Consider the following 21,876-nt stretch of genomic DNA (forward strand, 5'->3'; position numbering starts at 1 on the left):
AAGACCAGGTCCCAACCGCCAGGTCCAGCGGTCACACGGAAGTTCTGCAAACAGAAGATGGGTGGAAACAATGGAAACCGTCAACGCAACAGAAAGTTCTAGAAGCTTAAATGTACACGTGCCAAAGACTCAGTAGGTCTTGGCCATGGTTGGTAACTCAGATAAAGAGATGGGCGTTTGTAAATGTGTCTCTGCCCCTCTTTCTCTGTGTCCCTCCCTTTCTCTTTGTCTCTCCAGCTGTGTCTCTCCATCTCTCTCCTCTCTCTCTCTCTTTGACAAAGGCGTTTTAATTCAAATACCTGCACAGATAAATCCGTTTCCGATGTATCCCTCGGTGCAGTTACACATGAATGACCCTGGTAGGTTGGTGCAGACCGCCCACTGGTGACAGGGTGAGGTAGGAGCACACTCGTTGATATCTGTCGAAGGCAGCCAGGAGGCAAACAATATATCAGGCAAATGCATTCTTTCTTTATCTGTATCCATTCTATTCTATGTGCTTTCGCCTCTTTGAATGCTTTCTTGCCGAATTTTCTACATGGAAGGGATTGTTACATCCAATAGGAGCTAGAGCAGGATGGATGTCAAGCTACTCAATTCAATTCTTTATTATTATACCAACATAGCAGACATACAGTATATACTTATAATTATATAATGCCTGAATGACATTGGTATTTACAATCAATACATTAAAAACACATAACATTAAATTGCATTACATACATATATGCATGAATATATACATATTAATGATATGAACCGTACATCCCAGGCCTAACAAGTTCTGATTATACAGTCTGATTGTAGAGTCTGATGGACTGATGTAGGAAAGAGTTCTGAAGTCTTATTGCAATGGAGTTTTACTTTTAGATCAAGTAATGCACAATTATTAATGTGTAGGTCATCGGCTGCAAGTAGCAAGTACATTGGTTACCTTAAGCCCAGACGAGCCCAGTTCGGGACATTGCAATACCAAAAATGATAGTCGTAAAATGTCATCCAAGTTGTGAAACAGGACATAAATCTTTCTCTTTGCTTTTTAATCTATCTCTGTCTGTCTCTCTGTCTATCTGCCTGCCTCTCTCTCACTCCCTCTCATGTTCTTGCAGTATTCGATTGGTTTAAACAAACCTCTGCAGGTGAATCCATCTCCAGAGTATCCACTGAAGCAGTTACACCGAAATGAGCCGATAGTATTGGTACATGTAGCCAGACTATGGCACATATTCAGTCTGCACTCATTGATGTCTATAAAAAATGAGGGAAAACAATGCTTCCTAAGTTATACACTAAGAGAAATGTGAAGGATATTAGTTATCAGAAGGAAATTAAAAAAAACTGGCAATATGTGACACAAGAAGCATTAATCCTATTCCCATTATTGCAATAGATATAGCGATGAATAAATGTTCGCACCAAGTTCATACGTTCAAAATGATTTCATCTGCGACTTTACGGATTAAATGAATTGATTCAAAATCCCCCAATTACTATTCCTTAACAATTAAAAAAATTATAGAAATTATTGCAATTATTGTAAGGACTGCGATGTCTAATCCTTGACTACACATAGTATCCATCAGAATCCTTTGTAGGCTAAATGAATAGCTTAAATCGGCCTATAATATTGTCCGGTCATAGTAGGAAAAATTGGCCTATGTCCAAATATGGCCTGCTTTTTAGGCCGATTTCGACTATCTATTCAACCTGCAAAGGAGTCTGGTGGCGAATAGATTAGATCTACGTACTTATATACGCGGAGACTATCCAGGACCGAGCCTGATCTTAACCCTAACCCTAACCCGAACACTATACAGGCACAGGACTAGATAGACACGGTTCTGGACACGATAGATACCTGTACACGTCGGGACGGGCTCGCTCCACGTCCGGTCAGCCCTGCAGGTAGCACTGGGTTCTCCGTTCAACTCGAACCCCGTGTTACAAGTAAACCGCACCACGTCCTGGTACGAATTGCGGCCGATAGGATTCACGACTCCATTCGCCGGATGGGTCAACAGCGGGCACTGAACAGCTGTAGTAGCAACGTAGCAGTCTCATTTAGGTTAATGCTTTGTCTACTATAATATGATTGAAGAGGGCTCATTTTCAAACACATCTATCACAATCTATAGTGAATGTATGTCCTGTAGCTTGTATGTAGACCTAGGTAAAGTGGTATACCTTTTTTTGTCCAAGCGTTGCCCCAACCTTTAAAAAACTAGTGTAGAATTGACGTTTGGCAATGAAAGGGGACCATGGCTTGACACCCCGTCCTTAGGACTGAGACTTTTTACTGGCGTGCTTATCGTGTGAACGATGGCGCTCGCAGTCGGGATTCAAACTCGCAACCACTTCGTCTAGAGGCTAAGCTAAGCGATCTAGTGTGCACGTTCCTATTGATGGGGTTTTGAATCACCTCTGCATGTTGGAACAGTATTGCTCCAAGTGCTGTCAAACTGGCAGATGGCACTGGCGAAGCCGACCCTCTCGTACCCCAGGTTACAGTTGAACGTAACCACAGTCTGATAGGAGTTCGCTCCGGTACTCAGCGATCCGTTGTCTGGGGCGCTCAGAATCGGACATTGTACGGCTGAAACGACAAAAATCTCCGTTATGCCAATGTTTAATTGACATATTGTACAGATTTCATTTTACATGTAGGTTATCTTACGTCTACATGTTGGCCTGGCGCTCCATGTCCCGTCAGCTTGGCACGTCACATCAGCGGCGCCGGTCAGTACATATCCCTGGACGCAGGTGAACCTGACCACGGTGTTGTAAGCAGTCACGCCGGCAGGACTCAGCGCTCCGTTAGCTGGGGCCGTCAACAGCGGGCATTGTACCACTGAAAACATAGAAAGATATCAATGAAAAAAAAACACGGAAATGTTTAAGACGCTAGCTTAAGAATTGACAAAGGTTTTTCACCTGGTGTTTCAACTGGGATGAAACCGTTTCAATTTGGCAGATGTGAATTTGGTGATATATTGTATATAACAAATAGCCAATTGCAACTTGATGGTATTATGCCAGAGATCTCAAAATTCATAACTATTGGCTGTCACTAGCAGGTCATGTATACATGTTATTCGCAAGGAGGTGATGGCTGATTTTGTCCGTCAATTCTTTGGAAACCGGATGAAAGTCATAGAAGTGCCCGTCCCTCTTTGACACGAAGGTATTCGAGGAGGTTGGTCTTCAGGACGAAGAGCTTCGTTCTGTCACGCTATCAAGAAACTGGTGACGAATGACTGAGGACGAACTCATTTGTAATTTCCATATGTACCTGTACATGTCGGAACATTTGCACTCCATGTCTGGTCGGCTTGGCAGGTAGCACGGGATGCTCCGTTCAGCTGGTAACCCACGTTGCACCTGAAGTCCACCCCGTTCTGATAGGAGATGGGGCCGGTAGGACTCAATACTCCATTTGCTGGAGCTGTTAATTGTTGGCATTGTACAGCTGGAGTAAGAAGAATACATTTGGGTCACTGGTGAAATCAATGCCAAAGGAGAACTACATGTATAATATCCCGTACGTACACAATGTATCTAGGCCATCATCTAATGCTGTTGGACGATGTGTTCAGGTTACCCTGCGCGGTCACATTCGTCGTAGGTCGTCGTACGATTTTGATTTTGAAGTTTAAGGCAATCACTTCTGTCATTCGGTTCGGCTATGAGACAGCCGATCGCCGACAAGGATCTAATAGACTTTTCTGTAACAAGACAGCTGAATCTTGTACGTCAAGTACACATGAACGGCTATCCCCCAAAATATTCCAAAATGCCTTCAGTTTGCTATCGTGCAAATGTGACCATACCTTACGTTTCAACTGAATTGAACTCACGTATGCAAGTTGCAACAGCATTACTCCATGTTCCGTCGGCTTGACACGTCGCACTAGAGGCTCCCTGTCGCTCGTATCCCTGGTTACAGGTGAACGTGACCACGTTCGTGTACGAGTTCGCTCCGGCAGGACTCAGAGCTCCGTTAGCTGGAGCCGTCAACGCCAGACATCTGACAACTGAACCGACAGAGAACAAAAGAAATATGAGGAAAACATTTTGGTACCTTGGCCACACCAATTGCAAACATTTAACCCAAATATCTTTCTAAAATATGTGCCAGATGTTATTTTTATCTTTGACAGAATCTTTGACAGATGTTGATTTCGTACCTGTACACGTTGGAGCAGTATTACTCCATGTTCCGTCAGCTCGACACGTCAACACATCTGAGGGTCCGTTCAGTTGGTATCCCGTGTCACACGTGAAGGTGACCGCGTCGTTATAGGAGGTCGCTCCGGAAGGACTCAGCGCTCCGTTCACAGGGGCGGATAATAGTGGACATTGTACGACTAGAAACATTCAATCATATTAATAAATAAAAGATTCGAATCTTCTAAATATGGTTATATAGTTAAAAAGTTTCAAAATATCGAACAAATTTTGTTTACATGTCACAAATTCCAGACTTTTGCCTCTTGAACACTAGCCGCTAGCCGAATGCCCCCCAAAATGGTTAGGAGTAGGTAAGAGCAAATCTCAAATGTTTACAACATTCAGGGGGCTGGTCGGGAGGTTCGGTTGTCTGGTGTTCGGCTGTAAGTTCGCAGAACACCGGCCAACCATCCGGGAGTACATTTAAGTCGGGGTGTGTTTGGTCAAATCTGACTCAGATTTACCTTAAAGTCGTTTCGATTCGTATAGAAAAGTTGTTGTGACTTAAATCTGGTTAGACTGCTCCGAACGTCAGCCTTGGTCGGCTTTGTTCGGGGGCAAGGTCCTGAATGTGTGACTGGGGCTTTAAAAGGTGAGAGTTTGATTATTCATGTACGTACCTCTGCAAGTTGGGGGTGTCTCACTCCATGTTTGGTCAGCTCGGCAAGTAGCACTGGCGGCTCCAACCAGCTCGTAACCTTGGTTACAGGTGAACAGCACCGTGACTTGATATGAAGTTGCGCCAGCCGGACTCAATCCACCATTTACAGGGGCTGTCAAGGGCTGACACTGCACCGCTGGATTGACAAGATAGTCTTGATTAACTACGTGAAAAGTGTAACGTTTGAGGGTTTTTTCTTATAATAAATACCTCAATTGTAATCAAGTGTTCCTAGAGAATTAACATGCATTGGATGAAAAACAACCTTTATTGTACATGTATACTGACTGGGTGAAGTACAGTTTGCAACAAAATACTTGTACGCATTGTCAAGTAATTTGTTGCGACTAGTAGTTTAAGAAAGCCAAAGGACGTTGATAATTTAATCAGATTGGCAAATGACTCAATAGCAAAGTTAAGGGAAGTTGGTCCGCGCGATCCAACTGGCATATTTGTTCATTAAATTCTACTCTTTTCTTTAGAGGCTAGCGCAGTGAACAAGTCATATGTAATTGCCCGGATGAAGATGACAGACTTTCATCGAAGCGTCGGCTATTCGTCGGCTTCAACATGTAATAAATGTTGAAATGTTGCAAATAAAGTCAAATTTTGCCATAAAGTCAACATACGATTGCATGTTGGAATGGCGGCGCTCCATGAGCGATCGGCCTGGCACGTGATGGTGGAGACGCCGCTAGACTGGTACCCCGCGTCGCAGGTCAGCGTCACCGTGTTCTGGTAGGAGTTCGATCCGGAAGGACTAAGTACACCGTTTGCTGGGTTCGTCAACGTCGGGCACGTTACAGCTGAAACGACAAAAAATCTTCATCAACCCTGCCTGAGCCGTCTCTCGGCCACTTTTACTTCACTCCTGACGTCATCTAATCTCCATATTTCGGTGGCCGCTAAGGCATCACTGTACATTTGTATTTTCTTTCTTATGTTGTCTGCAATTAGCCCTCGGGCATGTATTTGCAATAAACTTTCATTATTATTATCAAATTGGCCAGCTGTATCCATTTGCCAGACATTTACCATTTCGCTACCGAAATGATATAACTGTCTGGCAAATGAATTCCTGGTGTTTCCTTTGTGTTGAGGTTCAAATTGTATGGATTCCATTCCAGATCTACAAACACAGATAAGCTTTCATTCGAATATTAGCAGAGTATCTTTTACAAACCTTTCTTGTCAGTGGTATATTGTGGGCCATTTCTTGTACAAGGACACAGTGACAGGATGTCTTTACCTGTACACGTTGGGACGTCCCGACTCCACGTTCCGTCAGCTTGGCACGTCGCATCAGCAGCGCCGTTCCGGTCGTACCCGGTGTTACAGGTGAAGGTGACCACGGTCAGGTAGGAAGTCGCTCCGGTAGGACTCAGTGCTCCGTTTGTCGGGGCAACTAATGTTGGGCATTGTACAACTAAAATAGAGAATAATACTGATGAAGATAACATGCGAATATTCTTGAACATTGGTAATATTTTGCATGTTTAGTGTAGCTGTGACCTGTGAACACTTCGTGCGGATGTTTTAAAACATTAGCGGAGACTGGCGCGGGCGAAGAGTGGCCGACCTGACCGAAATCAGTCGACCTTGCTCCAGGCCTACTCGCAATCATTGTTGGGGAAGTTCGGCAGTCTTGGGTCGGGAAGCCAAATTCTATGTGCGACATGGGCTTAACATAGGATATGGGTGATAGAGTACAATGGACGACGCTTTCCAGATTGGGTCTCGGCTAAGTACGGCTATTTACCATTGCAGGCTGGGACCGGGTCGCTCCACGTGCCGTTAGCCTGGCAGGTACTGCTGGGGGCACCGACACGACTGTAGCCCGCGTTACAGATGAACTGCACCTGGTCCTGGTATGACGCTGCGCCGGTTGGACTCACTATTCCGTTTGCTGGAGCCGCTAGAGTCGGACACGGCACCGCTGGAGAAACAACAGCGTCGGTTATGAAACAAGTTTGAACTGTAATATCCAACACAAAAATTGGACTCACCCAAATTTTTGACTGTACAACTCCAGTCTTTGCCAAGGAATGAGCAATCCACCGCTTCCGTGACGTCACGCAGATCAGGGCAACCATCCCCAAACAGAGACGGGGACGCCACGGACTTTCTGCAACCTATGATCCACTGCTCACGGAGTCACTTAGTGGATTGTTTCATAATGACTTACAGATGAACTTTAAGATAACAGCGTCGGTTGAGTACGCTTACTGGCCAACATCAAATGCGTAATGCCATACTAAGTAACTAAACGAAATATTTAAATGAAATAAAATATTGCAAACAACGCGACCACATACGTCGAAGGCCACCGTGCGATTTTGATGTAGACGAATTTTCATCAAGCAGGCTATGACAGAACCAGGCACCAACAAATTAATATGGCATTCTTTTCGGTAACAAGACAGCTAAAAGCGTGTAACTAAAAATTGTCCTCGTGTCCAAAGAGAGATAATTCATTAACTACTGAGATCACTTAAGCTGGCGTGTGTGCGGTACTTTCATTGATATCAGGGTTAAAAGTATCTTACGTTGGCATGTTGGAATAGCAGAACTCCATGTTAAGCCAGCCTGACACGTCGTACTAGAGTCTCCGACCAGTTGGTATCCCAAGTTGCAGGTGAAGGTGACCACAGTCTGGTAGGCGGTCGTACCGGTAGGACTAAGTCCTCCGTTAGCTGGGGCCGCTAGTGTCGGACACTGTCCAACTGGAATTGGGAAATACGATGATACAGAAAATCATGAATTACATACCTGTACAAGCAAGAAAGCAATGCTTGTCATCCAATATATATCAAGATACCGTTTGAAACATTAGAAAAAAGAGCAGAGAAATGTCATCAGGTTTTACACACAAAAGACAATTCTTGGACACTTTTCGCATGAATCAATCCCAGGACGTCTTACGTATGCAGGATGGAACAGAATTGCTCCACATTCCGTCCGCCTGACATGTCAGTCTGGAGGCGCCGCTCAGTCCGTACCCTTGATTACACGTGAAGGTGACCTGGTTCTGGTAGAAGTGCGGCCCGGCAGGATTCAGCCCGCCATTAGCCGGAGTCGTCAGCGTTGGACATTGTACAGCTGTAAAAATAGAAACAGTTTAGGAGCATAGCTTTTGCTAGGAAAGAGGGCTTGTGAAATGATTAACACACACTAAAACGTTGTGGAGATCTTACTTGACATATTTGTTTCCTCTTTACCTTGACATGGTCGGACAGGGTTGCTCCACGTTTGGTCCGCCTGGCAGGTGGTACTAGCAGGACCATTCACCTCGTACCCCTGGTTACAGATGAACTGCACTACGTCCTGGTATGATGTGGCTCCCGAAGGACTCAATACTCCGTTTGCCAGAGCCCCCAATAGCGGACACTGTACACCTAGTATATATAGATGGCACATAGTCAACAGGGCGGCAAACAGTTACTTGTACCATATACGACGTGTTTGTTCGAAAATTGTGAAGGAAAATGTTAAGAATAGCATTTTGGCATTTTTCTAGTGATGTTATCTTACGGTCACATGTTGGAACAGGAGCACTCCATATCAGATTAGCCTGGCACGTCACACTAGAGGCTCCGTTCCGTTCGTATCCCGGGTTACAGGTGAACGTCACCACGTTCTGGAAAGAGGTCGCTCCCACAGGGCTTAGAGCTCCGTTAGTTGGGGGCGTCAACGTCGAACATTGCCCAGCTGAAATCATAATATGATGTTCAAAGTTCAGTCGACATTTGCTCGCCAAAATTAATATTCAAACATTGCAGAAGGAGTCATCATCTCGTAATTAATGCCTTTCCCCACCTACTGCACGCGTATGATAGACATTTCTCCTGTAATATCATGCAGTTTTAAACTTATCGTACGTTGGCACGTTGGCGGAAGACTGCTCCATGTTCCGTCAGCTCGGCAGGTCAGGGTAGCTACCCCGGATAGACCGTATCCCGAGTCACAGCTGAAAGTGACTCCGTTCGGGTAGGAGACCGCCCCGGTAGGACTCACCGCTCCGTTAGCTGGGGCCGTTAGATTGGGGCACTGTACAGCTGAAATGACAAAAAAAAAACAATGTTAGCAAAGAACATTTCTTCATACCGGGAGTATTGTATTGTTGTATCCATAACCGTGCTTTCTTCGGAACCATACTCAGGCACGGATCTGGATAGATATAGCATGTTCCCCTACGGCAACAGACATGCATATAGCAGAATGATGAAGACAGGAAATAGGTTAACCTTTTCTGGAACCATTGAACTAGCTTTCTGTGCATACTACCCTAACGCGCCTAACATGTGGGAGTACGGAAACACAGGCAAACATACAAACAGACCCACCGTAAACAAAACCGCCGTATATGGAGGTGATTAACGTATATGGTGGGAAAGCAGTCTCCTTTGCAGGCGTTCCGGGCGCGGTCGTATGTTTATTTGTATGCATGCAACTTGCACGATTTTCTGATCAGACGTAGATCGCACGCTTTAGAATCTCCGGCCGCCAACCTTACAATGCCATCCCTAGAACGTTAATTGGCCTTTGAAGATAGCGAAATAAATCAGGCGCTCCAGGGATGATATTCTAGGGTTGGCGGCCGGAGTGATGGGAAAGAAGCTGGTGGAAAAGAGCTCGAGGGACGACTGAATGATGAAAGTAAGGTTTACTTACGGATGCATGTGGGGATAGGACCAGTATAAAAACCACTCTGTAGGCAGGTAATGGTGCTTTGGCCGTCCAGACTGTACCCCGGGTTACAGGTGAACGTGACCACGGTCTGGGGGGAGATCAATCCGGTATGACTCAGCGCTCCGTTAGTTGGGGCCGGCAGGGCAGGGCATCGTACAGCTGGTAACAAAACATACAAATGACAACAATTCACCTGTATGCTGGAAAATGACAGCTATCCTGTTTCCACCACACAGTATATATATATATTGCATTGGCGGTCACACTACATCAGATAGAAATTAAACACATTAGACACACTTTTAATCATTATTTCTGCTTTTATTTTCAACATTTTGTGAATGTCCATGTATTTCAAAATAAAAAGAAAGAAAGAAAAGATGGTGAAGGAAAACAATGCTGTTCTGTACAGTGATATTCCAAACAGTGTGGATAGTACAAAATGTATGTAAGTATACACATGTATATAACCAGGACACATAAAAGAACTGGTACAGGCGTAGTACCCACCGTCACAGATCGACTGTCGTACAGATGCGGCGCGGTTGTCATCCGTAAGGAAGTCGTAGCTCGTCAGCCTGAACACCCGGGTAGGATCGCCCGCAATGGTCTGAAGAGTATCCTGGCTGACGTCCGCCTCCTCGCCCACACCCACAGCAAATATGGAGACGAGCAACCGGCGTAAGTACTGCGATGTAGCGTTGACGTCATCTGTAGAGTTACCGTCGGTCAATACGACTAGCATGTTTTTCCGTTGGCCAAATGCCATGAGAAAGGAATTGTTGCTCACGTGTTCAAGACCACGTCCTGTAAAGGTGCTGATGCCGCTTTCGTACGGGATATTTCGGATCGCAGTCAAGGCTTCGACTCGGGTGTAATTTTCGTTGAGCCTGATGCGAATAACCTGCTCGTCAAAGTCGTTGTACGTAACGACACCAACCCTTGTGTCGTTTTCTCCGAGGGTAAAATAGTTGGCAACGTTCTGGACAAACGTCTTTGCATTCTCGAAACGGTTCGCCCCCCAACTGGAGCTGCTGTCTACGAGGAAGACCAGGTCTACTGCATAAGGACACGTGTTGGCTGGAAAAAAAAGACGAAACCTTTTTTATCACTGAAATCTGGGAACAGAAAGCAATAAACGCTTGCTATAACTGATGGCTACAGTTTACCTCAGCTGTGGATCACACTTGATGAGAGTAAAATAAATAATCGGGCTCAGATAGTACTGCAATTAAGAACTGGAAGGATGATTTGCAAGATCCCTAACATCAGAAGAATGTATTTTCCAAACGTCTTGTTTATTGAATAACACCTATCACGTCTGTCTATTTTCAGGAACTGTTGTACTGAAGTGTTATGGGTGTCATCAAGCATTGTTCAAAGCACTCACCTAGTGGGGTTGGAATTGTGAATCGGCAGGTTGGGGCAACATTATTCCACGTTCCGTCAGCTCGACAAGCCAGCCTGTCGACTCCGACTAGCCTGTACCCCGGGTCACAGGTAAACGTCACTTCATTCGGGTAGGAGACTGCTCCGGTAGGACTCAGTCCTCCATTAGCTGGGGCCGTCAGCGCCGGACATTGCACACCTGAAAATGGTAATTATCTTCCGTGAATAGTTTCAACAGATTATTTAATCAATGGATAACATAGCTTTTAAGTGTTCATACCTATCTCATGGCTAACTGCTAACTATGGTCTCAAGAACGAATCGGGATCGGAGGCCATGGTCAGCTTCATGTGAAAGGGGCGTTAGCTACTAGTATATTAGGGCAGATCGGATGTACGTGCCGTCCTCATGTGTCAGTCAAGGTCGAGCCTGGCCTCCCCTTTTTGTAGATCGACTGGCAAGGATATGGTATTGCTGTCAAATGTGTGGTATTGATTTGCCAACTTACCAGTGCACGTGGGAACAGGATTACTCCATGTTCCGTCAGCCCGACACGTCACTGCAGTTGCTCCGTTCAGAGTGTATCCCGAGTTACAGGTGAATGTCACCACGTCCTGGTAGGAGTTCGCTGCGGCAGGACTCAGAGCTCCATTTGATGGAGCCGTCAGAGTCGAACATTGTATTCCTATAAAAAGGTAAAATGTCATTTTATAAAACTAGGGACATGATAACGGAAAAAGCAACAATCCACGTTCCTAGCGAAAATAACGTCCTGTACTACAAGTCTTAAGGCCTGTTTAGTCATAATAGTTTCTTTCTTGTATTGGCTATTGCAAAATATAAGTGTATAAATTACATTTTCATCAGTAAAAATGTAATCTTAGGTCTGCATGATTAAAAAGAATTACACCTCTCTCTATGGTTTACTCACTACAATTTGACGGAATCTGCTAACATAGATCAAATAAAAGGTCTTCTTACGTGTGCACGTTGGAACAGAGCCACTCCATGTTCCGTCATCTTGGCACGTCGCAGTAGCAGCACCTGTCCGCACGTATCCCGAGTTACAGGTGAACCCAACCACGGTCAGGTAGGAGGTCGATGTGGTGCTGAGAACCCCGTTAGTTGGGGCCGTCAGAGGCGGACATTGTCTGGCTGAAATTGTAAATAACATTTTGCTAAGGGGATCCATCTATGTACTTAAGATGCACAAAGCGACGCTTGTAAATCTAAAAATTCGCGCGTTTTCTATTTCTATACATCTGTTTAAAGTGTATATACTAAAATGCGATAGAAATTGCTAACACTGTCATCAACTTGACAAGGTATGAACTTGAAAGCCATCTTACGTGGACATGTTGGAACAGGATTACTCCATGTTCCGTCAGCTCGGCACGTCACAGAAGCTGCGCCGTTCAGTACATATCCCGAGTTACAGGTAAAGGTGACCACGTCCTGGTAGTTGGTTGCCCCGGGAGGATTCAGCGCCCCGTTCGTTGGTGGAGTCAACGTAAGGCATTGTCCGACTGAAATACCGAAAAGATGTCTCCTAGGAATTTTCACAGACGCCTCCATATCAAATTCCAATCGTCATTACCTTCGCCAAGAAGGTTATGTTTTCAGTAGCGTTTGTCTGTGTGTTTGTGTGTGTGTGTGTTTGTGGTTTAGCAAGATAACTCGAGAAGCAGTGGATGGATTGGAATGAAACTTGGTAGGTGGGTAGGTCTTCATGAGACCTAGAAATGATTAGATTTTGGGCCCCCTGGCGGCTTTTCTAGGTACTGCAGCTGAACTTCCGGTTTTGATATCTCATGTTTTGGACATGCTAGGGTCACGAATTTTGGTTGGTAGATAGCTCTTGGGGTATGGCAGAAGTGACATGAGTTTGGGTCCCCTAGCGCCTTGTTCTGGAACTGCAGGAGCATTTGTTGAAAAAAATTTGAAGGACGATAACTCAACCGGTTGACGTATTGTCGTGATTTTTGGTATGTAGGTAGTTGAAGTGATGCTTGACATAATCAGATGGCAATTATGCAAATCAGGAGCTAATTTGCATAATTAATGAGGAAATTCTATAAATCTGCTTTGTTCGATAATAGAACCATGAAACACTTGTGACATCTACTTGAGAACGAGAAAAACATCTGAAGATATAGATTATGTAAATACGGACCTAATTTGCATAATTAATGGCAAATTCTTATAATTCCATAGTTGTAACTGCTGCATCCCGAATTTCATACTTGCCACATTTGGAAGTTAAGTGAAGGTGAACATTAATAAACATAATTTATTCAAATCATGACCTCATTTGCATAATTTATGAGGAAGTGCTATAATAGCCTTTTTGTTATGATAAGGCTGTCATTGGATGGAGAATATGATCAACTGACATAATCCATGTAAATGAGGCTCTTATTTACAAAATCAATGATTAAAATTGTATAAATCGTCACCCGCAAGGGTTAACATCATTTGGCGAAGGTATGAGATCGTAGAACTCTTGTTACATATGTAAAACACATTTCTCCTTATAGCTATCTAATGTGCATGTGTGTATGTACATTGCATTTCTACAGATGATTCCTTCAATCGGTAACTTTCAAAACCGTCTTACGTTCGCATGTCGGAACAGAACTACTCCATGTCCCGTCAGCTCGACACGTCACACTAGTGGCCCCGTTCCGTCGGTACCCCGTGTTACAGCTGAAGGTGACCACGTCCTGGTAGCTGTATGGTCCGGCAGGACTCAGCCCTCCGTCGGTTGGGGCCGTCAAGGCTGGACACTGTACGCCTAAAGGGATGAAAGAGTAGTCTTGCTCACTAATTGTCATCAAGCCTCATTCGTCGACGCGAACGTCTGCATGTCAACTTTTAAGTACACAGAAGGAAACATTTTTCTCTATTCAGTGTATATTTATGCTAGAAATGTATGTTTAAAATGTGTCATAAGTCGTCTTACGTGTGCATGTTGGAACAGGATTACTCCACGTCCCGTCAGCTTCGGCATGTCGTATCAGCAGCGCCATTCCGTACGTATCCCGAGTTACAGGTGAAGGTGACCACGGTCGGATAGGCGTGTGGTCCGAGAGGACTTAGACCTCCGTTAGCTGGGGCCGTTAGAGTCAGACATGGTCTGGCTGTAATGGTCAATAACCTGTTGATTCGGGGATCTATACATATACTTACATGTATGTGTACTGAATATAGAATAAAGAGACGGTTGCTAATCTATGTCTGTTTACCAACTTGAATTGATGGAAATTGCTGTCATGTATCAAGTTGTCTTACGTGTGCATGTAGGAACAGCACTACTCCACGTTCCGTCAGCTTGACACGTCGGAGTAGCAACGCCGATCAGTTGGTACCCCGAGTTACAGGTGAAGGTGACCGAGTTCGGGTAGGAGACCGATCCGGTAGGAGTCACCGCTCCGTTAGCTGGGGCCGCCCGAGCCGCACACTGTCTGGCTGAAAAGATGAACAGGTCTCGGTCAAGAACCTTCGAGTAACTAATAATTATTTAAGGGACGTTTTCATCTTCGTATGGTGAGTTGCATCGAGACAGAATTTTCATTGTTGATTGCTTTCAATGTCATCTTACGTGTGCAAGTAGGAACAGAGTTACTCCATGTTCCGCCAGCTTGGCAGGTCGTAGTAGGCAAGCCGTTCAGCACGTATCCCGAGTTACAGGTGAAGGTGACCACGGTCTGGTAGGTCCTCGCTGTGGTACTGAGCCCTCCGTTAGTTAAGGCCGTCAGTACCGGGCATTGTATTCCTGAAATAAAATGTAAATGTAAATTATAAGTCACTAAACATTAATATCATAATCTTGCAGTTAGCATGAATTTGTAAATGAAACAAGCTGCAATTGTATCTGGTGAATTTGTTTATACTGCAGTTATCAAACGTTGATAGCACCCATCAACTTGAAAATCGTCTTACGTGGACATGTTGGAACAGGATCACTCCATGTTCTGTCGGCTTGGCACGTCGACGTAGCAACGCCGCTCAGTGTGTATCCCGAGTTACAGGTGAAGGTGACCCCGCCCGGGTAGGAGACCGGTCCGGTAGGACTCACCGCTCCGTTAGCTGGGGCCGTCCTAGCAGTGCATTGGACCGCTGCAATGGAAAGTATACAATTTTTGTCAAACTCAAACATACAGCTAGAAATGAAATCAGAATACATCATATCTGCCTTCCCAATCGCTCGCTCGCTCACTCGCTCACTCACCACTCACTCACTCTCACTCACTCACTCACTCACCGACTCACTCTCTCTCAATCTTCCTATACTACAGTGTAGGCTTATAAAAACTTGTATCTATCAGTATCTAATCCATCTTACGTGTGCATGTATGAACAGGATTACTCCACGCCCCGTTAGCTTGGCACGTGGTAGAAGTAGCGCCGGTCAGTACGTATCCCGCGTTACAGGTGAAGGTGACCACGGTCAGGTAGGAGGTCGCTGTGGTACTGAGCGCTCCGTTAGCTGGGGCCGTCAGAGACGAACATTGTCCAACTGAAATGATAAGATAGCCATGTTCTAGCACATATCTACTAATGATTAATAGGACTACGTCGGTGAATTAGTACGTGTATGTTTGCTAACGTTTGAACATTGAGGGGAGCCACCATTCTTATCTTTGAATATTCTGACATACAATGGTGTAGATATGTAAAAACGTATCTATCAGTTTAAGATATATCTTACGTATGCATGTAGGAACAGGGTTACTCCACGTTGTGTCAGCTTGGCACGTCGGAGTGGCAACGCCGTTCAGGGCATATCCCGTATTACAGGTGAAGGTGACCCCGTTCGGGTAGGAGACCGCTCCGGTAGGACTCACCGCTCCGTTAGCTGGGGCCGCCCGAGCCGAACATTGTACTGCTGTAATGGGAAGGGAAGTGCAAAGCATACAACTAGAAATGAAGCCAGAATATTTTATGTCCTGTTGGCAATTGGATATGTTCATAGCTAAGTAATGAATTGATCTTTATTGACAGAAACTTGCACGACTGGTCTTTTAAGTTCTATGTATTACAAATACACGTAGGGAGCTCCGGAGTGACGTCGAAGTTTGAATGCACGTACGGAGTGACGCGACGTCGAATATTTGAATATAAAAAGGGTCCATCTTTCTTATATTCACTTGTGTATACAGCAGTGTAGTGTAGACATGTAAAACTGCATTTTGCTAGAAGTTACTTGTATCTACCAGTGTTAAACTCATCTTACGTGTGCATGTTGGAACAGAGTTACTCCATGTTCCGTCAGCTTGGCAGGTCGCAGAAGTAGCGCCATTCCTGTTGTATCCCGGGTTACAGGTGAAGGTGACCACGGTCAGGTAGGTCCTCACTGTTGTACTGAGCGCTCCGTTAGCTGGGGCCGTCAGAGGTGGACATTGGACCTCTGCAATGAAAAGTACAATTCCTGTCAAATATACAGCTAGAAATGAAATCATGTGATCACTGTAGATTATGTTTGCCTGCTACAGTTATATAGTTGTTAAATAGATGTTAGATAGATGTACAATTACATCTATTTGAGAAATCGTTTTTTCTATGTTCTAAAAGTACATTCAGTGAGCTTCCATTAGCACACATTTGTTTGTCAACGTTTGGAAATTAAAACGGGCCATCTTTACATATACTCTCACCACTATAGTTTAAGCGTGTATCTGTCAGTGTCAAAGTCATCTTACGTGTGCATGTTGGATCAGGATGACTCCACGTCCCGTCAGCTCGGCAGGTCTGAGCAGCAACGCCGTTCAGTGTGTATCCCGTGTTACAGGTGAAGGTGACCGAGTTCGGGTAGGAGACCGCTCCGGTAGGACTCACCGCTCCGTTAGCTGGGGCCGCCCGGGCCGAACATGTTCTGGCTGAAATGAGGATCCGGAAATAGCCAGGTTTTCATATCTGTGTACTGAAGATTTATTGATCGACAAACAATTGATAGACTAGTTATTGCATTAAAACATTCAAAGAAGGTATATAAATACATTTTGCTATAAATTGCTTGTATCTCTCAGTGTCAAATGCATCTTACGGGGACATGTTGGAAGAGTATTGCTCCATGTTCCGCCAGCTTGGCAGGTCACAGTAGGAACGCCATTCAGTACGTATCCCGAGTTACAGGTAATCGTGACCACGGTATTGAAGGAGGTATCTGTGGTACTGAGCGCTCCGTTAGCTGGGGCCGTCAGAGACGGACATTGGGCCACTGCAATATATATGGAAGTAAAGAAGTAAGAAAGAAGTAAATCTTATCAGACATATACTAGTAACTAGAAATGAATTGCAATATCTTGTGGAACTTTCTGCTGAGTATGTCTAGACGATGAATTGATATTTCTTGACACAAACATGCCTTTTTAATCATGTATACTTAAAATACACGGAGCGATGTTGAACTTGAAGCTCGTTCCTACAATGTAGGTATGTATGCCAACGTTTGAATATTAAAATGGGGCATAAGAAGTCATGCTCTCGATACTATAATAGTGTATAGGCGTGTAAAACCTACATTTCGCTAGATATCAGTTTCAAATTTATCTTACGTGTGCATGTTGGATCATTATTACTCCATGTCCCGTCAGCTCGGCAGGTCTGAGTAGCAACGCCGTTCAGTGTGTATCCTGTGTTACAGGTGAAGGTGACCGAGTTCGGGTAGGAGACCGCTCCGGTAGGAGTCACCGCTCCGTTAGCTGGGGCCGTCCGGGCCGGACATTGGACCGCTGCAATGGGAAGTACAAATCGCATTCTGTCAAATAAAATCACAATATCTAATGTATTCCTTTTGCAGAGTGGAAAAACGTACGTCTACATGACGAACTGATCTTTTTTTTACAGAAACACACAGAAGCTTCATTTGCTAGAAATTATCAGTATATATCAGTGTCAAACTCATCACACCTGTGCATGTTGGAACAGGATTACTCCATGTTCCGTCAGCTCGGCATGTGGTATCAGCAGCGCCGTTCCGTACGTATCCCGAGTTACAGGTGAAGGTGACCACTGTCGGGAAGGCGTGTGGCCCGAGAGGACTCAGAGCTCCGTTAGTTGGGGCAGTCAACGCCGGACATGGTCTGGCTGTAATGAGTAAATAGTCAAGTTCTGACATCTATGTGTAAACTTACTACATGTAAATGCGCTGAAAAGTAACACAAATACTATGATTCACTTTATGTTCGCGGTAGCAAAAGTACACGGTCTAAGAAAAATGGAAATAATCGCGGAATAATCGCGTTCACGGTCGTGGCAGGTGCTGAAAAAAGAAAGTCGGCGAATCATTTGTTAACGGTAATGATAAATTCGCGGTACAGAAGTGTCAAATTCATCTTATATAGTAGTTTGTGGTAAGAAATGTAACAAGATAGTTTAGTTTATTTGTAGTATTGTTGTATTACTGCCACACATTGTACCATGTACGATTGTCGAGCAATAAAGTTCATTCATTCATTCTTACGTGTGCATGTTGGAACAGGATCACTCCACGCTCCGCTGGCTTGGCAGGTTGCAGTAGCAGCACCGTTCAGTGTGTATCCCGAGCTACAGGTGAAGGTGACCCCGTCCGGGTAGGAGACCGCTCCGGTAGGACTCACCGCTCCGTTAGTTGGGGCCGCCCGAAGCGGACATGGCCTGGCTGTAATGATGAAATAGTCATCATTTGAAATCTATCTAGTACTAAAGATACTGATCGACGACGATTACCTTTGCCAACATTAGAACACTAGTATATTACAGGTATTTGATATATAACCAGAATAAATAAAATAAATAAATAAATAAATAAAAGAATACGTTTTGCTCTCAATTTTTAGTATTAACCAGTGTCAAATACTAGTAGTCGATCTTACGCGTGCATGTAGGAACAGAGTTACTCCATGTTCCGCCAGCTTGGCAGGTCGTCGTAGGAAAGCCGTTCAGCACGTATCCCGAGTTACAGGTGAAGGTGACCACGGTCTGGTAGGTCCTCGATGTGGTACTGAGCGCTCCGTTAGTTAAGGTCGTCAGTACCGGACATTCTACCGCTGCAATGGAAATTACAAAGAGAAACCTTCATGTCAAAACTGTCAATAAAATCACAAAGTAAATGGTTCTGCGTAGGACAAGTACATGCAGGTCACGAGTCGATCTTTCTTGACATAAACTTGCCCAAGAGGCCCTTTGGGTTCCGTGTACTAAAATATAAGTACCAGATTTGGATCTGCCAGACATCTGGACTATTTGCGCTGACTAGTATACAAAAAGCTTCTACTGTTCTAAAAATGCATGTAATTACGACGTCCATTACAGCTCTTTGACTAGAGGCTGCGACCGCTGAGCGACAGATTGATCAAGACCAAGGACGTTATTTTATTGATGAAGAACGAATTGTATTAATATTACGTTTTGCATTTCTTGCTGTTTCTACAGTATACTTTCATGGCGCACAGAACTACAATTTAGATCGCTCAGCGTACCTCATGTATATGACATGAGGTACATTTACATATTTAGCAGACGTCTGGGTTGCTAATGATTGAATATTGGAATGCGCCACTCTTATGTTTTCACCAGTATAGTAATGGTGCAAAGCTATATAAAACTACATTTTGTGAGAAATTTCAACAGTGTCTAAGTGATCTTACGCGTGCATACTGGAACAGGATGACTCCACGTTCCGTCAGCTTGGCACGTCGGAGTAGCTTGGCCGTTCAGTGTGTATCCCGAGTTACAGGTGAAGGTGACCCCGCTCGGGTAGGAGACCGCTCCGGTAGGAGTCACCGCTCCGTTAGCTGGGGCCGCCCGAGATGGGCATTGTACAGCTGCAATGGAAAGTATACCTTCTGTCAAATATATATCTAGATATATAAATACTTGAATTTGTTGAGTACAGAATCTGCATCAACATCTAAAAGCAACCATTGTTTGCTTCTCAAAGGAATGTTTTCACTCACGAGCCGTGGTACCATGTTCTGAATTGGCTGCCATTCTGACCGTGACGTGACAGCATTTAATTGAATTAACTGGATGCAGAAATCAAGAACTAGTGGAAGGACGATTTGCAATATTCAACGTTCTCTAACATAAGAAGAGTGTAATTTTTTGTCCAAGGTCTTTGTTTATTGAATAATGCCAATCACGTTTGACTGTTTTCAGGAACTGTACAGTATTTCATTGCCATTGGTCTCATCTAGTCTTTTCGTGTATGTGCCTGCGCGAATATCATCAGGAAAGTTTAACTTACGGTTGCATGTCGGTGGACTGGCAGTCCAGGCACCATTCTGTTGGCAGGTAATGCTAGTCGCGCCCACCAGGTTGTACCCCGAGTTACACGTGAACGTGACCACGTCCTGGTACTGACGTCTGCCTGCAGGACTCAGCGCGCCGTTCACTGGTGCCGACAGGACAGGGCATTGTACAACTGAAAATGTAGAATGCAAACGACTTGTTAATTTGGTAACTAGACGTAAAACAAACAACTAGTTGAAATGTTTGGCACTAGCATCATACATATGTCATGCAATAGCGACACCTGTCAGATGGTACAGTAATAACAATGACAATGACCTTTATTGAATATTCACGCCCATATTCATGGGCCAAATGCACTACCTTAGATAACTGAGGTTTAAGTGTTGGAAGAACAAGTACTACATTACTATGTTACGACTATATATATAAGATCTCGTTTCTCTTTTTGAAACACGCATGAACAAATTTACATAGTCATAGTTTTTAATTTACTCCGTATAACAGCTTGACGAACCTGAGCAGGTGAAACCGTCGCCGACGAATCCTATGTTACAGCTGCACTCAAAGGTCCTCCCCAACAGTCGGCAGGTTGCGTCGACGTGGCACGGGTGTGGATCGCACAGGTTGGTGGCTGTAAAGGCAAGGCCGAATTTGTTTAGTATGAATACAAAATTCTGTGAAAGACGACATGTGCCATATTATACAGACGTACATTATATCGTAACAGTGTTTAAATATTAAGTTGTTCACTTCACGGTAAGTTTTATAAGGAATAAGTATAAGAAGTCTGTTTGTAACTGTGCTTTCCTAGTCATTCTAAACCAACTGTCTACAAGAGAAAGAAAGAGAAAAAGAGAGAGTACCTACCGTTGCAAATGTCCCCTCCTATAGCTCTGGCTCGCACGCTGTCCACAAGCTCATCATGGTCCGTCAGTCTGAACACCCTGTTAGGGTCACCAGCAATAGTCTCTAGTGTAGCTTGACTAATGTCGTTTTCCGGGCCAACACCTACAGCAAACACGGTGATGCCCATGTCTCGTATCAGCTGTGCTGGGCCGCTGACGTTGTCCTCAGATTCATCGTCGGTTAATACCACCAAAAAGTCAAGAGTACTGTTCCGCCGGCCGTTTACTTCGAGGAAGGAATTGTTGCGCACGTGGTCGAGACCAAGTCCAGTGAAGGTATGGCCTCTGTCGTAGGGAATGTTGCGGATCTCAGTTAAAAGCTCAACTCTGGTGTAATTTTCGTTGAGCCTAACCCGAGTAACCTGCTCGTCCTCGTTGCTGAACGTCACAACACCGACCCTTGTGTCGTTTTCTCCGAGAGTAAAATAGTTGACTACATTCTGGAGAAACGTCTTTGCATCGTTGAAACCGCTTGTCCTGAAACTCTCCGAGCTGTCTACAAGGAAGACCAGGTCTACTGGATAAAGACAGTTGTTGGCTGAAAGAAATTAAAATGATTTAAAATGTCTGATATCTTTGGCACGAATGGGTAATTGGATTATTATTATCTGCTACATTTGAAACAAGGGGTCGATGACTTCATACCTTCGTCATGTATGAGTTTGGGTTATCAGAGATGTGCTGCTGTATATAGTTTGACTTTTATTTTGCTGGTATGTGAACCAAAGGATGTGTGTAATACGTAAGTCGGAGAACAGAAACACA

General features: G+C 44.5%; 1 protein-coding gene across 1 annotated transcript in view; it reads right to left on the minus strand.

Moving 5' to 3' along the window:
- The window catches only part of LOC109471796 (sushi, von Willebrand factor type A, EGF and pentraxin domain-containing protein 1-like), a 30,108-nt gene that overhangs the window by 5,647 nt on the left and 2,585 nt on the right, over positions 1–21,876 (minus strand). Inside the window, exons 3-39 of the mRNA XM_019771150.1 lie at positions 21,074–21,649; positions 20,721–20,837; positions 20,199–20,375; positions 19,600–19,656; positions 18,826–18,999; positions 18,435–18,611; positions 17,882–18,058; positions 17,527–17,703; positions 17,016–17,189; positions 16,672–16,848; positions 16,206–16,379; positions 15,681–15,857; positions 15,315–15,488; positions 14,912–15,088; positions 11,951–12,124; positions 11,478–11,654; positions 10,971–11,168; positions 10,091–10,660; positions 9,563–9,739; positions 8,770–8,946; positions 8,423–8,599; positions 8,110–8,286; positions 7,814–7,990; positions 7,438–7,614; positions 6,651–6,827; positions 6,141–6,317; positions 5,521–5,697; positions 4,851–5,027; positions 4,188–4,367; positions 3,858–4,034; positions 3,293–3,469; positions 2,678–2,851; positions 2,423–2,596; positions 1,862–2,038; positions 1,135–1,251; positions 300–419; positions 6–44 (exon numbers count right to left, since the gene is read on the minus strand). Of these exons, the coding sequence (XP_019626709.1) occupies positions 6–44; positions 300–419; positions 1,135–1,251; positions 1,862–2,038; positions 2,423–2,596; positions 2,678–2,851; positions 3,293–3,469; positions 3,858–4,034; positions 4,188–4,367; positions 4,851–5,027; positions 5,521–5,697; positions 6,141–6,317; positions 6,651–6,827; positions 7,438–7,614; positions 7,814–7,990; positions 8,110–8,286; positions 8,423–8,599; positions 8,770–8,946; positions 9,563–9,739; positions 10,091–10,660; positions 10,971–11,168; positions 11,478–11,654; positions 11,951–12,124; positions 14,912–15,088; positions 15,315–15,488; positions 15,681–15,857; positions 16,206–16,379; positions 16,672–16,848; positions 17,016–17,189; positions 17,527–17,703; positions 17,882–18,058; positions 18,435–18,611; positions 18,826–18,999; positions 19,600–19,656; positions 20,199–20,375; positions 20,721–20,837; positions 21,074–21,649 (6,909 nt within the window). The remainder of the gene's footprint in view (positions 1–5; positions 45–299; positions 420–1,134; positions 1,252–1,861; positions 2,039–2,422; positions 2,597–2,677; positions 2,852–3,292; positions 3,470–3,857; positions 4,035–4,187; positions 4,368–4,850; positions 5,028–5,520; positions 5,698–6,140; positions 6,318–6,650; positions 6,828–7,437; positions 7,615–7,813; positions 7,991–8,109; positions 8,287–8,422; positions 8,600–8,769; positions 8,947–9,562; positions 9,740–10,090; positions 10,661–10,970; positions 11,169–11,477; positions 11,655–11,950; positions 12,125–14,911; positions 15,089–15,314; positions 15,489–15,680; positions 15,858–16,205; positions 16,380–16,671; positions 16,849–17,015; positions 17,190–17,526; positions 17,704–17,881; positions 18,059–18,434; positions 18,612–18,825; positions 19,000–19,599; positions 19,657–20,198; positions 20,376–20,720; positions 20,838–21,073; positions 21,650–21,876) is intronic.

The sequence above is a fragment of the Branchiostoma belcheri genome, unplaced genomic scaffold (assembly GCF_001625305.1).
Source record: "Branchiostoma belcheri isolate BF01 breed outbred unplaced genomic scaffold, Haploidv18h27 scaffold26, whole genome shotgun sequence".
In the NCBI taxonomy this organism is placed as follows: Eukaryota; Metazoa; Chordata; class Leptocardii; order Amphioxiformes; family Branchiostomatidae; genus Branchiostoma; species Branchiostoma belcheri.